Source organism: Mustela nivalis, assembly GCF_964662115.1.
Source record: "Mustela nivalis genome assembly, chromosome: 14".
Classification (NCBI taxonomy): Eukaryota; Metazoa; Chordata; class Mammalia; order Carnivora; family Mustelidae; genus Mustela; species Mustela nivalis.
In genome coordinates this window covers 91,425,107-91,442,128 of record NC_139033.1, presented here as the reverse complement: position 1 = coordinate 91,442,128, position 17,022 = coordinate 91,425,107, and the positions used below count along the sequence as shown (strand labels likewise).

At 47.1% G+C, this 17,022-nt stretch overlaps 1 protein-coding gene across 1 annotated transcript in view; it reads left to right on the top strand.

Annotated features, from left to right (window-relative positions):
* Positions 1 to 16,239, top strand: part of MYO18B (myosin XVIIIB) — a 250,379-nt gene extending 234,140 nt beyond the window's left edge. Inside the window, exons 43-44 of the mRNA XM_082698791.1 lie at positions 12,519 to 13,767; positions 16,032 to 16,239. Coding sequence (XP_082554917.1) covers positions 12,519 to 13,755 — 1,237 coding nt within the window. The 3' untranslated portion in view covers positions 13,756 to 13,767; positions 16,032 to 16,239. The remainder of the gene's footprint in view (positions 1 to 12,518; positions 13,768 to 16,031) is intronic.
* The last annotated feature ends 783 nt before the right edge of the window (positions 16,240 to 17,022 follow it).

The window sequence follows — 17,022 nt, the reverse complement described above, 5'->3', positions numbered from 1 at the left end:
GTCTATAATGCTCCACTGTAGGAATATGTAATAATGATTATTCACTCTGTTGATAATCTCTCAGTTGTTTCTAGGTTTTTTTTTGTTTTGTTTAAGATTTTATTTATTTGACAGACAGAGATCACAAGCAGGTAGAGAGGCAGGCAGAGGGGGGGAAGCAGGCTCCCCGCTGAGCAGAGAGCCCCATGCGGGGCTTGATCCCAGGACCCTGAGATCGTGACCTGAGCCAAAGGCAGAGGCTTTAACCCACTGAGCCACCCAGGCGCCCCTGTTTCTAGGTTTTTAAAAAAGATTTATTTATTTATTTGAGAGAGAGTGGAGTAGTGGTGTCAGGGCAGAGGGAGAAAATCCTCAGATAGAATCCTCACTGAATGCAGAGTCCGATGTGGAGCTCAATCTCACAACCTATGAGATCATGACCTGAGCTGAAATCACAAGTCAGGTGCTTAACCAAATGAGCCACCCAGGCACCCCTAGGTTGTTTCTAGTTTAACACTACTATGGATGGCATTACTGTGGTCCATCTTGTACACATCTTTTGTGGCATAGATTTAGATTTCTTTGGGGTTTACCCAGGAGTGAAATTGCTGGGCCATAGGTGTATTTTCAACTTTAGTAAATATTGTCAAGACAGTGATACCAATTTACATTCCCACCAGCAGTGAATGGGGGTTCCAGTTGCTTTGCATTTTTGCTAACACTTGGTTTTGTCATTTTTTAAAAAATGTTAGCTATTCTGGTAGATATTGATAGGGTCACTTTTTTTATATTTTCTTAAAATTTCATTTTTAAATTAAATTAATTTTTTTTCAGTATTCCATGATTCATTGTTTATGTACCATACCCAGTGCTCCATGCAATACATGCCCTCCTTAATACCCACCATCAGCCTCACCCACACCCTACCCTCTTCCCCTCCAGAACCCTTAGTTTGTTTCTCAAGTCCACAGTCTCTCATGGTTCATCTCCCTCTCCGATTTCCCCCAACTCAGTTCTCCTCTCCATCTCCCAATGTCCTCCATGTTATTCCTTATGCTCCACAAGTAAGCAAAACCATATGATAATTGACTCTCTCTGCTTGACTTATTTCTCTCAGCATAATCTCCTCCAGTCCCATACATGTTGATACAAAAGTTGGGTATCCATCCTTTCTGATGGAGGCATAATACTCCATTGTGTATCTTCTTTATCCATTTGTCTGTTGAAGGGCATCTTGACTCTTTCCACAGTTTGGCGACTGTGGCCATTGCTGCTGTGTACATTGGGGTACAGATGGGGTACAGATGGCCTTTCTTTTCACTACATCTCTATCCTTGGGGTAAATACCCAGTAGTGCAATTGCAGGATCATAGGATGCCAGGATTCTCAACAAGATCCTAGCTAATAGGATCCAACAGTACATTAAAAAGATTATCCACCATGACCAGGTGGATGCAAAGGTGGTTCAACATTTGCAAATCAATCAATGTGATAGAACAAATTAATAAGAGAGAAGAACCACATGGGTCTCTCAAGTGATGTAGAAAAAGCATTTGACAAGATACAGCTTCCATTCCTGATTAAAACAATTCAAAGAATATGGATAGAGGGAACATTCCTCAACTTCATAAAATCTATCTATGAAAAGCCCACAGTGATTATCAATTTCAATGGAGAAAAGCTAACAGCTCTCCCTTTGAGAACAGGAACATGACAAGGATGTCCATTCTTGCCACTGTTTTTCAACATAGTACTAGAAGTCCTAGCAACAGCAATCAGACAACAAAGAGAAATAAAAGTATTCAAATTGGCAAAGAAGAAGTCAAACTCTCTCTCTTCACAGATGACATGATACTTTATGTGGAAAACCCAAGGACTCCACCTCCAAACTACTAGAACTCATTCAGCAGTTCAGTAATGTGGCAGGATACAAAACCAATATCCAGAAATCAGTTGATTTCTTATACACTAACAATGAAAATATGGAAAGGGAAATTAGAGAATTGATTCCATTTACTATAGCACCAAGAACCATAAGATATCTGGGAATAAACCTAACTAAAAAGGTAAAGGATCTGTGCTCAAGGGACCATATTTTTTGTTTTAATTTGCAAATTCCTGATGAATGTGCTTATATGCTCATTGGGGTATCCTTTTTGGTGCAAAGTCTGATCAAGTCTTTTGCCCATTATAATTTTTCTTCTGTGTTGTCTCTCTTTTATTATTATTATTATTAATTTGTAGGAGTCCTTAATATATTCTAGATATAAGTCCTTTCTTGGTATATTGAGCCATCCATTTGATGGAATGTCTTTTTCACTCTCTTACAGTTCATTTTGATGAACCAAAGTTCTTAATTTTAATGTAATTGAACTTAGAATATTTTTCCTTTATAGTTGATGTTTTTTCTATTCCACTGAAGATTTATTTGCCTACTCCTAAATTATGAAAACATCCCCCTGTGTTTTTTGACAAACAGTGTATTGATTTAATTTTTATATCTATATATACAATTCATCAGGAATTCTTATTTATGGTGTGAGGTAGGGGTTAAGATTCATTGGCATATAAATATTAAACTAGCCCTTGTGTATGTATTTTAAAAGACATCATATATTTCACATTTTACCACCATGTCGTCTTCTAGTACATCAAGTGATTTTATATATTTTCTAGACCCTGTTCTTTTACATTTTTCTACTTGCCCATCTTTGAGCTGATATAAAATTGCCTTAATTAATGTAGTTTTATATGTAAGTCTTGATATCTGAGTGTGTATCTTCCTTGGATTAATTCTTCTTCCTCAAGACCAGCAAATGACTCCAGAGGAAAAATGCCACAGTAGCGGGCTCACCTCAGCATACTTCTCTCTTTCCAAAATTTGACCCTTCAATTCCTGGCTGCTTTGGTGCCTTCCAACACCATAAATGTAAACTTAGCTTTTCTAGCTTTGCTAAGTGGAGATTTTCTATGGAAAATCTAGTCTGTCTGATCCAGAAAAGCTAATCTATCATTACCAGAAATTGAATATTAAGCTAGCCTTTTTGCTCCCTTTGCTAAGTAAACATTTTTCCTTACTTTTCATGCCTAAGAGGATATGACACTTCACTTAAATTTCCTTCCAGTCATAACTTGGTGAATCTACTTTCCATTTCAGACTTGAGACTTCTGTACTGCAAGGGCTATTGATCTTTGTATTGATGGCATCTGGGATCATGGATTCAGTAAATGACTCTGGATGGTTGTAAGGAGGGGTGGCTGGATGGCTGGTTAGATAATTTCCATTCACTTAAAACTGCATTTTCTTGAGGAACTGGGTGCTTTTATGACTAAGTCTGGGATTTTTTTATGGTTATTTTCATTGTACCATGTTTCACTGAGGCAATGTCTGTGAAAAGTGAAGGAATGCATTGAAAATTTATTTAAATATGTTTAACCCAAGTTGAATCTCTAATCCAATTAGAGATTTTCATCCCCTTACATATCCAGTTTTTTCTTTTCCAAACACTGTGAGAATTGTATCAGAAGGTAAAGAAGTATAGGAGCACCAGGGTGGCTCAATTGGTTAAGCATCTGACTCTTGATTTTGGCTCCGGTCATGATCTCGAGGCTGTTAGATCAAGCCCCATGATGGACTCTATGCTCAGTGAGGAGTTCCCTTTAGATTCTCTCTCCCTTTAAAAAAAATTAAGAAAGGAGAGAAGAAGGTAAAGAAGTATAAACCCAGTACTTTCACTGTCTCATCAGAATATGACCTGAGATCTTTCCTTTGTTGTTCCAGGTGTAGAATGAGGCATCCAAGACAGCTGGGGTTTCAGCTCCCTTTCCATTCTGATATTCTAGAAGTTGACAGAATTCTGTAGCAATGAAACCAGCCTTTTGGCTTGGGTTTAGACATGAAATATTTGCTCCAGATTGTATGCCGGAAGTTGGCTTGGGATCTATTGTTTTTAAGCTCGGAGATGTGGGATTGGCTGGCTGGGAAGCAGAGCTGCTAAGGTGTGAATGAACCAGCCAGAGGAGTTGGATGGAGCCCTTTTGTTCATTCTTTCTATGTTTCCACCCGCCCCCCCCCCACCTCTACCCCTCCATCCCTTCATTTTTTCTATCCTATAAACTTTCCTTCTAGATACCCAGGATTCATAGAAGAACAATGGGAACTAGTTCATAGTAATCTTGTTGGGGGTTACAAATAAGTCAACAGGCAATTTCAGTACATAATGATGGGGGTGCTCAGGGGCTGTGGAAGCCAAAAGAGATACCCTATCCAGTCGGGGAGGTGAGAGAAGGCTTTCTGGAGGAGGCTACAGTTGGGCTGAGCATTGAAGGATGAGTAAAAATTTTTCTTTTCTTTCTTTCTTTTTTCTTTTTTTGTAATATAGAACAGTGGTTCTTCCAAATCACCTGTAAGTTCCACTTCTCCTCTCCTTCTGTCCTTCCTCTCTTCTTTCTTCCTCTTATATTTTTCTACTCCAGAAGTATCTGGGCACCATCCATTCTATTAGCCTCCACCTTAATATAACAATGACCAGTGTTTTGTGTATCAACTTCATTTCTGTCTTTAGCTCCCTTTCTACTTCTATCCACATCAAAACACATTTTTTATTTTTTTGCTGAACAATGTGAAAGTAAGTTGAAAACATCATAATAGTTTTCCCTAAAATAGTTTTCCATCTTTCCTCTAAGAAGGACATTTCCTAACTACCATAGCACTCATGCACCAAAGAAAATTAACACACTTCCAAGATCCAAACTCCCGCATTACCCCCAATTTCCTAAAATTGTCTGTATCACTGTATTCTCTTAAGGATATCCATTGCATTTTGTTGTTTTGTTTCTTTAATCCCTCTCTTTAAAAAATTAGTAGAGTTTATTTTGGGGGAAATTTTTAGAAGGATTACAGAAAAATTAAGCAGAAAGTTCCCATATACGCCATCTCCTCCCAAACAGTTTTCCCTCTTTTATTCACATCTCTGGTTAGCCTTTATTTCCTTTGAAAGTAGAATGGTCTCCTCACCTCCCCCTCATCACACTGAAGTGTGTGTGTGTGTGTGTGTGTGTGTGTGTGTGTGTGTGTGTGTTTAATAGAATTTTAGGGGTGGTTCTGATGGGCAACTGCATTCAAAAACTGCTTGTCCTAGGACCTAGGACCCAGTACCTAGTACCTAGCACCTAGCACCCAATAGAATGTATGGGTGAGGCCAAGGAAAAGTCTGCTGATGTACAGAAGGTTGGCGGACAGGTGTCTACTGAGGGCAAATTACTGGTCTTGCCCATGTGTCAAGGACTCATCACCCACTTAAGATCAGAGCAAACAGCAAGGAAGACTTGGGAGTTATCTTGTCTCATAGAAACCATTATATTATCAAGAATATAGGGTATTTACAGAGTCTGTTTCCTGACTCAAGTCTTTGTACTTTCTGGCCAGGAGTAACAAGGTTCACTGTGGTTGAACATGCTTCCTCGGTATTCCACCCCCATGGCTTCCTCCTTGCTTTGAGTCTTCCAGCTGGATGGCCTTTCTCAGCCTTGGTTTCCTTGCCAAATCCAAGATTTGGATTATCAGCCCTTACTTGCCAAGGGTTTGTATATTGAAATAAGCTCATAACTAGTAAGGAGGAGGTGGTGGGGAAGGGACTGGGATCTCCTTCTTATGCTTGGCATGTCCTCCTTGACATCCCTGCCCAAACCCTATCCCCCTTCCAAAAGCCTCACTCAACCACCAATGTCCTCCAGAAAGGCCAAGCCCCCAGGCTCTGGTACCTCTCTCCTTTGCCAACCTCCTGCTATACTTAGTCTAAGGCTCAACTTATCCAGAACTTTTTGCCCTGCTGACTCTTCTTCATGGGTTTATCCAGTCTCCACTCCTACTGTGTGCTCTCCAGGAGGGGAAGGCAACACATCCTCTGCTCCCTGGAGCTCAGCCTGCCATCTTATATGGCCAGACTAAGAGGAGGACAGCCTTGGCTCTGCTACTTCCTCAGCAAGCACACTTGCCTCTCCAAAGCCTCAGTTTCCTCATCTGTAAAATAGGGCAGTAAAGGGTAGGAGAGTAGAGCAGTTAGATGGCATGGATCCCAGAGCTGGACTCTGGCTTAAATCCATGTTCTCCCACTGATTATAAGGCAAATCATGTATCCTTCTGAGCCTCATTTGTGAAACAGGAAGATTATGATAGTGGGTTATAATAGAGGACTATTGCAAAGATAAAAATCAAGGAGTGTCTTGCAAAGCCTAAAGGCATAATATATAGCAGTGTTTATGCAGAATTCAGTTGCACCCTGTTGGGGTTTAATAAATGTCTCATGATCCTACCACATTACACAGTCTTGGGCACTGTATCAATGTTTATTACAGATTATCCATTGTTGTGTTGGCCTTGGTCACAAAACCTTCAGGTCATCTTAAAAGCATATCTGGCTTCCCATCCTGGGCCTCACCAGTATTAGAACATCCATACATTTTTAATTTCCTCTTAAATTTCAGGGTGCGGATGAAGAATGGGGGTGACAACACATCTCAGGGGATGATTCATGGTGTCATTAAGTCTGCATCGAGTTTTCTGTAGCTCCAGTAGGCCCAGGCTCTGCCCAGACTCAGACTGGGGGATTATTTTTGCTGTATAATTATGTCGAATGCCCATGAATCCTGTGTCTCTCCTTGACTTGAATCTCACCTTTTTGGTTCATTATGTCCCAGTGGGTGTTGAAATATATAGACATGTAAATAGGAGTTCAGCCGGTTGAGGTTTCCACTTGCGTTTCTAGCTGGAGGATGTGGGATGTTGTGGAAGGGAAAGGCAGGACATACAGATCTGGCCCACCAAGGTTCAAATCCAGGCTCTGCCACTGAGCCGGTGACCTTGAGTGAATGGCTTCTTATGAAGGAGACTCCATTTTCTCATCTGTAAGGTGGAGTGAGGATTCTGATCCTGATGAGATTGTGCATACAAATTAAATGAGTATAGAGGTGACTTTTTCATTTTCCACCTGATATTCATGGAGCATCTACTCATGTGGTAAAATGATGGAGCCTTGTTCACAGGACAGCCTGGTGGGGGCAGGGGTGTGGTCCATGCTGAGACTCATGTCTCAGCAGCTGGCTCATTCTGCCACCTAACAGACTGTTTTGATATCCTTGTCTTTTTCGTGTGCTGCTCAGAACGTGGTCATATATAGCAACTGCTCATTCTGGAACTTTTACCCTTAGTCTGGGGCCTTCTCTAGCCATGATGGGCAGAGCCATTAAGGAAAAAAACAATCAAACAAGCATTTAGATGTATAAACATACATTTGCTAAGAGTAGCATTTTGATCAGAATAAGTAATACAAGCACGTTGAAGTGCATCAGCCTTCACCTTGCATGAAGTGGTGGGGACAGGTGGAGGTGGATCCGAGCGACATTCACAGGAACTGACTCTACCCATCACATAGGCCCTCTCTAATTCCTCACAGATCCCTGTGAGATAGGGCCTTATCATCCCCACTCCTCTAGCTGAGCAAGTTCCAGCTCTACAAGGGACCTGGCTGGGCCCGAATGAGGCAGGATTTGAACCTGGATCCATCTGCCTCTGAAGCCCATTTTCCTAGCCTGGGAGGTAAGAAGGTGCAAATTTCCATATTTCTGCATATTCATATCCTGATCTCTCTCATAAACCTTCAGAAGTTTAAGCCACCAATACTTAGAGTATTTTCATGTCTATTCTCTTATTCATCAATTTGCTTAATAAACATCAACCGGTACCTAGTGGGTGACAGACACTAGAGCTTCACCCACTCATCCAAAACTCACTAATTAAGTGTCAGGGCACTGACACTTCACTCATTCATTGAGCCTATGTTAGTGGAGCAGCTACTATGTGCTAGAATGCTGTTCTTGGTGCTGGAGTATGTCAGTGAATACAACAGACAAAACTGCTGTCCCTTGGAGCTCTTATCTCCACAACATTGCAAGGTTGACCTGATTTCCCCCCCATTTCACAGCTGAGGACAACTGAGGCAAAGAGATAGATGACTGTCCCAAGGCTAGTGAGTGGCAGAAGCAGACCAAGCTTCACGTGACAAATATTATCTGGACAAAGTAACATAGGAAACACTGTTAATTCTGTATCACATCACAGGGCTCAAAGGGAGGCTGCAGAGGATAGTGCTATTGGCTGTGGGGTCAGCTCTCCTGAGATTGGAATCCCACCTCTATTACTTCCACCTGTGTCTACTTGCAGAGTTCACCCCAGGTCCCCTTGCAGTGCTTGGAGGTCATTAATTCCTATCTCTGGACTTGCTGTAAAGATTATGAATGAACGTGGCTATCAGCTCCATGAGGGCAGGAAGCCCATCAGCTGGGTCTCCCTTATATGCGGGACACCCAGCACTGTGCCTGATACATAGTAGGTGCCCAGCCTAGAGGTAACTGTTTCAATGACAACTGACTTAACCCTCCACTCAGTTATGGGACCAGCCCAATGCTGCTTTGACTAGAAGCTCAGTTCTAGCTGTTTTCGGTAGGTATGCTAGAGAATTATTCCTCTTCAGATGCACTAAGGCCAGACAGCAGAAGTTCCCAAGACATTCCTGGAGTCTCTCCTTAGAGAAGCTGGGTGTCCTCACCTAGCATTTGTCCATACCTGTCTCCTAGTGACTCAGAGAAACTTCTATCCATTAGCACTCTCCCTGGCCAAGGTTCTGGGAGGCAGGCACAGTGATATCTTGATTATCTGCCAGCCATCCTTCATGCGATGCTGATGGAGGAGAGTTCCATCTGAGTCAAGCTGTCCAGTAAGGACAGCTGGGGGAAAAATGAGTCTTCCCAGGTCCCAGGATGAAAACAGCAGGCTGGTTTGAAATATCCAAAGCTGGGTCAGAAACAGATCATCTGACTCAAAGGGCAGAACTGGGACCCTCCCCCCTGAAACATGCAAGAGGTGTTTGTGTTCACATGAAGTTCTGTGGTCTGCACACAGAAAGCAGTGGATGCAAGCAACTTCCTACTTGGATTGGAAATGCTGGCGTTGCAGAGGTGTGGGTGGATTTCTGAGTGGCAAATCCAGGAGCCAGTACTCAGCCACGACTCCTTTCATTCTCTTCTGCTACCCTGGCCCTCCCTATCCCATGTCTCCTGCTTCCCTTCTCGCTCTACCCCCACCTCCTTCTCCTCCTCATCTGTCCTGTCTGGCTACCCAGGAGTTTACACAGCTTGGCATATGTTCCTGTTTCCAGCCCACCAGCTGAGGCTCTGAACACACCAGACAACTCCAGGAAGGTGGGACTAAGCCCACCATCCCCCCCTACCCCCAGAGCACCAGGCTCTTGGGCCCCTCAGAGAGCTCAGTGACCCCCAGCCTGGGATATTTTGGCTTACACCCCTTCCCAGCTGCTCCTGGTGGCCTCTGGGAAGGCAGTCAGATCTGTCTGGTCTGGTGGAGACGGAGAATCCCATGGGTTGGCCCCAGTGAGCCTCCGCCTTGTGTCATGGACACGAGCTTTTACCACCTGGCACCTCCAGACCCCTACTCCTGGGCTACTGACAGCCTCCTGTGACCCTCAGCCCATATCGCCTTGGATCAAAGATGGGGAGGACAGATCCTCCACTGCCAGCCTAAGCCCCTTCCCCACCACCCCCCGTCTCTGCTCCCAGACACCCTCTTCCTCCTCCTCTCCATCAGCTCCATCTTCCCCCTCTTCTCCAGGCCCCCATCCCTTCACACTGCAGCTGCTCACTTGCCTGCTTCCTCTCCCCCCTCCTTCCCTCTGTTCCTCCTCCCCTTCTCCTGTGCTTCTAGGTCCTCTTCCTTGTGAACCTATTTTCAAGCTAAACTTGACTCAGTTCAACAAAATTTACTGAGCAGCTGCTGTGTGCTGGGCTTGGTGCCAAGTCAGACGGTACAGGGATGACAGCCTGCATGGTCCTGACAGCAGGGCTGGGGGGAAGGGGTTCCCCCCACCTCCTCTCCTTCTGCCTCTTTCTACTTCCTCTTCCTCCCCTCCTCCCCTTCCTCCTCCTCTCCTTCCTCCCTTCCTCCTCCTCTGCGTCCTCCTCCTCCTCTCCTTCCTCCTTCTCCTTCTTCTCCTTCTCTTCCTTCTCTTCTTTCCTCCTCTCCACCTTCCTCCACCTCCCTTCTCCTCCTCCTAACTTCTTTTCCCACCTTCTCCCCATGCTCTGCCCCGGCATCCACAGTCAGCACTGAAGAATGGGAGCTGGGGTGTGTAGGATGGCAGCATCCCAGGAAACTCAGTGACAGGAGCTCTGATGCCACCATCCCCCACATGGCAGTCAGTGGATGTGACTGAGCACCTGAGACCCATTCATCACGCCCACCTCCCTACGGGGCCAAGACAGGGTAGAAATGACTTTTGCCAGCTCTGGCAGCAGCCCACTCCCCTGGCAGTTGTGAGCTGTTTATTAAAAAAAAAAAAAAAAAAAAAAAACAAGGAGCAAGAAATCTGCCTTGCCGTGGGCTCAGGAAGGGATTCTAAGGTAATGACATTGACGACACACTTTGAGGTCCTCATAAAGGGGGCACTCCAGACCATGTCCTGGGGTGACAGAGATGGAAGGTGACATTCAAGAAATGGGACAGGAGGCAGAGGCTCTATGGGTGCTGTCTTGGTGCATGGAGACCAAGCTTTCTCCGGAAGGATGGTTGCCAGGTCACCTTCTCACTCATTCCTCTGCTCATCCCTCCTGGAGCTTGGACTGAGGCTTTCATGGAGTCCAGTGGTGGGTTCAGATGCCAAGATTCCTAGGAGTATTTAGAATCAGCACGGGCTGTTGGCTATTAATGATGCACAACCATTAGTTATTATTGGTTCTTAATTAATTCTTAATTCTTCATCTCACTACCGTTATTTGAGAAGCTTTTGCCCCAAGCTTTTCTTTCATTCCTGTGACTTCCCCATGTGTCAGCACCATGACCTGGTGCTTCTTTTCCACACCAGAAGCTGGAAGGGCTTGGCACCAGGAGAGTCGGATGGCTGGGGCAGTGAGCAAGAGGGAAGTTCAAGGCAGGAGGCTGGGAAGAGAGTGGGTGACAGAAGTAGCTCACCTATACCACTGCCTCCAACCTGTGCCTGTGGTCCCACCACCACCACCACTGCCACCATGACCTTGACCCTCCACCTAGCTGACCAAGGGAAGCAGAAGCAGATGAACACAGCCAGGCCTGTGACTATCACTCATGGAACTCTTTAACCGAGCATCATTGCCATGGTGACCTCCCATACATGCAGCATCTGGGGAGGCTTCTGCCAGTCCCAGAAGAGAGAGGCATATGGAATGGTTGAAGATTTGACCCCAGGAGCTCAGGAAAGCAGAGTCTAGGTCTGTACACATGTCCTTAGAAAAGATCCTGATTCCCGCTCCCTTATCTGTACCTTCCGCCCCCTCTGGATATCTCCTTCAGGGACCACTGACCAGACTTCAAAAGTTCAGTTCAAAAACCCTTTAGTTCATTACGGTCCTCTCTTTTCTTTCTAAACTGTCCCTTGTGGTCAGGGTGCAATCACCCCTCAGTAAGCAAGAAGCCTTCCTCAGAGTCTTGTTCCAGAATCCCAACCCGCCCCCTTACGTAAAGAGGTCTGAATCCTATTGCCACAGTTGGAGCAACAGTGTAGAGAAGCAGAATAATGACTAGAAACCTGCATGCACGTAGCCCTTGGTCATCTTCAGGCTCCATCCCCTGGCTTTGTCTGCTTGCCAAGGCTCTGATGTTCACACCCCTTTTGCTTTTTCATAAATTGTAACTTTGCCATGGGTATGCAGGGGGTCATTTCTCCCAAGAGGAGGACAATTAGATTCTATTTATTAAAGGAACAGTTGATGGACTCTGGTCTCTCTCCTGTAAAAATGCCCTTTATTTTATAGTCTATAATTTTGCCTTGCCGCAAGGCTCCTACTTTTCAGAGGGGGAGTGTTTTTGGCTCAGCTCTTTCAAGATGCCTCTGTATGAAAGCCAAGCCTGGTATAGTCCCAGAATAGAAACCGTCTGTCCTCTTGTGTTTAGACTTGTTTCGTGTCGATTTTATGAAAATCTTTCTCTTTTGGGGGGGTACCGAGTTCTTACCCCTACCCCATAAATCAATTAGGGGTGCCAAAGAGCATCCCACTGAGACGTATTTGGGTCACTGACTCTCAGAAGCCCTACTTGGTGGGACCTCTCGGGTCAGCCCTAAATAAATAAATAACTCCCTGCAGGTCCCCCTCAAGTCTCCAAGAAGCAAACCACTTATTTCGCAGCAGGCCCTGGTGTGGTAGGTCCTATCATGTCAGATATGTCAGCCATCCTAACTGCCATTTTAATCCACTCGCACGTATGTAGCTGGGTTTAATTATAGGCAGAAACTGCATTTCAGAAAGCAACAAGAAGTCATTTACATGGCTCGAATTTGCCCATTAAATCACTCGGTTCATTTGAGAGTGCAGTCAGGATGGTATGTCCAAAGAAAAATAGTATTAGTGCCTGTGCTTAGCGGCTCTCACACCGATGGCACCAGACCATGTGCATGCCGTGGTTTCTACTAACTATGTGTGTCTTCTTGGCGCAGGATGAAAGACGAGTCCAGAGATGCGGAGAGGTCCCAGCCGGCGTCAGCCCTGAGCAGAGCCCGGACCGTGCAGAGCCAGACCTCAGGGGACAAATCTGTTTCACCCCTCTGCCTCCGACGGCAAAAGTACTACCATCCAGGGGATGGGGATGAGTGTGGTGGGCAGAGAAAACCTGCACAAAGACTGGGGACACGGTCTTCCTCCCCAGCTTCTCGGAATACAGACACGTCCCCTGCGTCCAGGGAAAAGCTGCCCAGTCCCTCGGCAGCCCTGTCGGAGTTTGTGGAAGGTCTCCGGAGGAAGAGAGCTCAGAGGGGCCGGGGGTCCCCGCTGGGGCTGGAGGACTGGCCCACCCTTCCCATTTACCAGACCACTGGAGCTTCTGCACTGCGGAGGGCCAGAGCAGGCAGTGATGAGGGAGCCCTCTCATTGGGGTTTGGGGTGAAGTCAGCCCTGGAACAGGAGGGTGCCTCTGGGACATCGGCCGGGCTCCTGCGGTCCACCAGCCTGAAATGCATCTCCTCCCAGAGCACCGAGGGCCCCACCCAGCCGCCTGAGAAGCTGAAGACCCGGTTCAGCTCCTGCGAGTCCCTGTTCGAATCAGGGCAGAGCTCCGGCAGAAGACTGAGCTCCCCAAGCTCATCCAGGTCCCTGCTCTTGTCACCCACGCTGCAGCCTCGGAGGCGCTGTTTGGAGTCCTCTCTCGATGACGGAGGCTGTCCAGACCTGGGGAAGGAGCCCCTCATCTTCCAGAACCGCCAGTTTGCCCACCTCATGGAGGAACCCCTGGACAGCGATCCATTCACCTGGAAGGTCCCAAGCCTCAACTATGAACGCAAGACCAAAGTGGATTTCGACGACTTCCTCCCAGCCATCCGGAAGCCCGAGTCTCCCGTGTCCTTGGCTAGAGCCCCCAAAGAGGGTCAAGACAGTCCGCGGCACTCACGCATCCACTTTGAGACAGAGGAGGCCGACCGGACCTTTCTCTCAGGGATCAAGACCATTTTGAAAAAGAGTCCGGAGTCCAAGGATGACCCCGCTCAGCTCTCTGACTCGTCCTCCTCCTCCAGCTCCATCGTGTCCTTCAAAAGTGCCGACAGCATCAAGAGCCGACCACGAATCCCACGGTTGGAGGGTGATGGTGGCGAGCAAACGTCCCCTGAGCACAGGGAGCCGGGAGCAGGGAGCAAAGACGAGGACGTTGAGAGCATAATGAAGAAGTATCTCCAGAAGTAGGAGCCAGTGCAGGTAAAAGCAGCAGGCGGGGACTGTTCTTGGGAGAATGAAAACCAAACAGCCCGCCCAGGTCTGGCAGCCTGGAGAAAACCTGTTGCTGCTGCTGCCTTCCTTGCTGTGAGTGATTTCTCTAGAGAAGATGGGTTTTAGAGATTCTTGCGGAAGTAATGAGTTGCCAGATGCAAAGCTCTCTGCGAGGTGCCCCTGGTTCCTTAGGATTTTAAAATGCGGACCCATCAGAAAGCAGAGGTTCCTGTAGGACGGTGCTAGAGAAGGTGCTGGGCTTTTTTGTCTTTCCAAGGCTCCATTCTGCCTGGAGCTAGAGGAGCCATGGTGGTCTTCTGTCCATGTAACGATGGCAAATCTTATGGGGAAGACTCAGGCCGGGGCAGAAGGGGCTTTGGGAAGAGTGGGATCCATCTCTTGCTTTACATATCCAGAGAGAAACGGAGGCCCCTTGTGTAGGTGGGCAGCAGCAGGGAGCCAGTGCAAAGTTCCCAGAGCAGCAAATGGGGAAAGAGAAATAGGGCTTCCCTCCCCAGAGCTAATCCTGGACTTCTCCGGACTAAAGGTAGGAAGAGGAATCCATTGCTCATAATGGCTTGTATTTGTTGGGCATACATATCCAACAAGTCAGTATCCACAGGGATCCCCATAGGTGGTTAGGATGACTGATTCCCATTTTACAGTTTGGCAAACAGAGTCAAAGAGGTGAAGCCCCTTGTAGGACGTCAGCCAGGCAGAATGGCATTCGAAACTCCGGAATCGCCACTTATATCTGTAACACTTCTCCTTGGTGACCTGTCCTGAGCGTGATCAGGGTAAGCTCAGGGTCTTCTCAGTGACAGAGCAGGATCTTTAAAGAAGTTGCCTGTGTCGACATCCCATAGTGAGGTCGGCGTCCCGAACATCTATACTTAAAGGGATGTTGGAACTTCCCGACTCTGACCTCACTGGTAAAACAAATGAGGGAGCCCTCAAGTTCAAGATTTCCCTGGAGAGTCGGCCACCAACCCAGTCACCTTGACCCCCAGTTCGGTGCTCTTTGCCTGAGGCTGGGCTGGCCCCTGACAATCCCGCCCAGAGCACATTTCAAGCCTTAGGGTCCTGGATGTTCCACTCTGTGACTCCTCACTGAAAGGCAAAGCCAGTCTGGGGAGGCTGGACGTCATCAGAGGAGGTTTAGGTCCCTCTCTCCAGGTTCAAACACAAGGCAGATGTCCTACCAAGTAATATAATGGCACGTGGCCTCCGGGAAACTCTTGGGCACTGAACCTGAAGCAGCTCCAGGCTCTGGCAGGATGGGGCAGCCGCAGGCAGGTGCACAGCCTAGGCCTTGCCTCAGTCCCCAATGTTCCTTCCAGAGGCCTCCTGGACTCAAATGAGCCACTGGCCTTCACACCCATAGACCTCCTACTTTGAGAGGCACCCTTAGCCCATCAAAAAGCAATTGCCCCTTCCGAGGAGACGGGCTCAGACTGTAACAGAGCAAATTAATTTGACTTAACACGGCCTTCTCTCTGCTCTCAATTACCGGGAAGAGATGTGATATTCATTTACATTATTATGCTCTCGGGGACAAAGAGAGCAGTTTCAAAGGCCAAGTAAAGGGCACACGTCCATAAGGAGAACAGTTCTTAGCAGAAGTCATCACAGAACATCTTGTCTCTGCCATTTTTTTTTTTTAACTCAAGTCCTTCCCCCATCCAGTAGCGCTCACCGTGGTAACAGCCTCTGCCAAAAAAAATATCTTCCACCCTGACATGCACACTGGAGGCTTGACCTGAACGATAGAGGTATAGCCCCATCCACCGTGAGGCAATGTATTAGGGGATTCAGATCCAAGTGAGCCCACCCCCATCCCTATAAGCTATCACCTTCCGCGTATCTGACTGTGGGACCTGGGGCAAATCATGGGACCTGGCCAAGCCCCTGTGTCCACAGTGCGAAATTGGGGCTGATAATACCATCCCCCAAAGTAACACTGTGAGATTTCTGTAAATACCAGGGATCTCCAGCTTGGGGCCCAGCACCCACTGCAGGCGGATAACATCAGGTGCCCCAGCGCTCAGCCCTTTGGTCCTTCAGGAGCTCTGTCCCAAGCGTCTCTTCACTCATTCCTCTTCTGCTGCCCATGCTCCTTCATTCCTCTGCGTGGTGTCTCTACAGGAATGCCCCCCAGAGACAGGGGATATCAGGTCCTCCACCCCCTCACCCCCGCCCCAAACATCCTTCCTGCATCCCGTTGATCCACTCTGACCTACGTTTGTTTCCAGCCTCCTGAGATGTACTGTCCTGGAAGACTTCCTGGCCCCACCACTGGAGAGAGAGAGAGATGGGCCAGGCCTGCCCAGGGGCCCTCAGTCCAGAGCCGGCCAGCATGGCTGTGCTTGAGTGGCCAGAGGGGTCCGGCAGGAGGCATATCCCTCGGGCATGGGATCCCAGCATGCTTGGTCTATACAAAATAAAGTGATAGCTCCTTGGTCTCCATGCTTCCTGTCTGTTCTGCGATCATGGCACCCTGGAGGTTTGATGGGGGTGGCCTGGGGAGAAGGATTCCAGGGAACAGCATCAACCCAAAATGTTTATTGTTTTGAGTACACACTGTTATTTCTCTCCCCCTCCATAACTCCACACAAGGGCCTTGCTCCTCTTCATTTGACCTCATCAACTCAAGTGCCACCTCCTCCGGGAAGTCCTCCATGATACATCAAACGGCAATAAGTGCTTGTTCTCCCTTCTCCCTCAATTCCCATATTTACCTCTATCCTAGTCCCCTTGCCTGCCTACTCACCTACTTTGTGCACATATGTGTAGGCAAGCTTTCAAGAAACTTGAGTAGATGAACAAGCCCCTGAAAAAGTTAAGGAACCTATACTCCTTGGATGCGTGTGACACACTGACATGAAGGCATTCCCACCCAGGTGCACCCAGATCCACATTCAAGCGCCTGTGAACATCTGCTCATAGCCCCCCCCCATACACCTGCTTGCATACACAGCCCTGCCACACCCACAACAGTATGCACATGTGCCACAAACTCCACTGGCCTAGGCACGTCTGTAGCTTGGATACCCGCTTCTCCAAACACCCTTGAAGTATTAGTCATACTAAAACTGTAGGCTGGTGTTTATCATTCACATGGACACCTACGTTGGACACCTTGCTAAGCACTGTACATGGAGCCTCACACCACAACTTCAGAAAAAGTCCTGAAAGATAAATGCACTTTTATTTTTTTTAATTTTAATTTTATTTTTATTTATG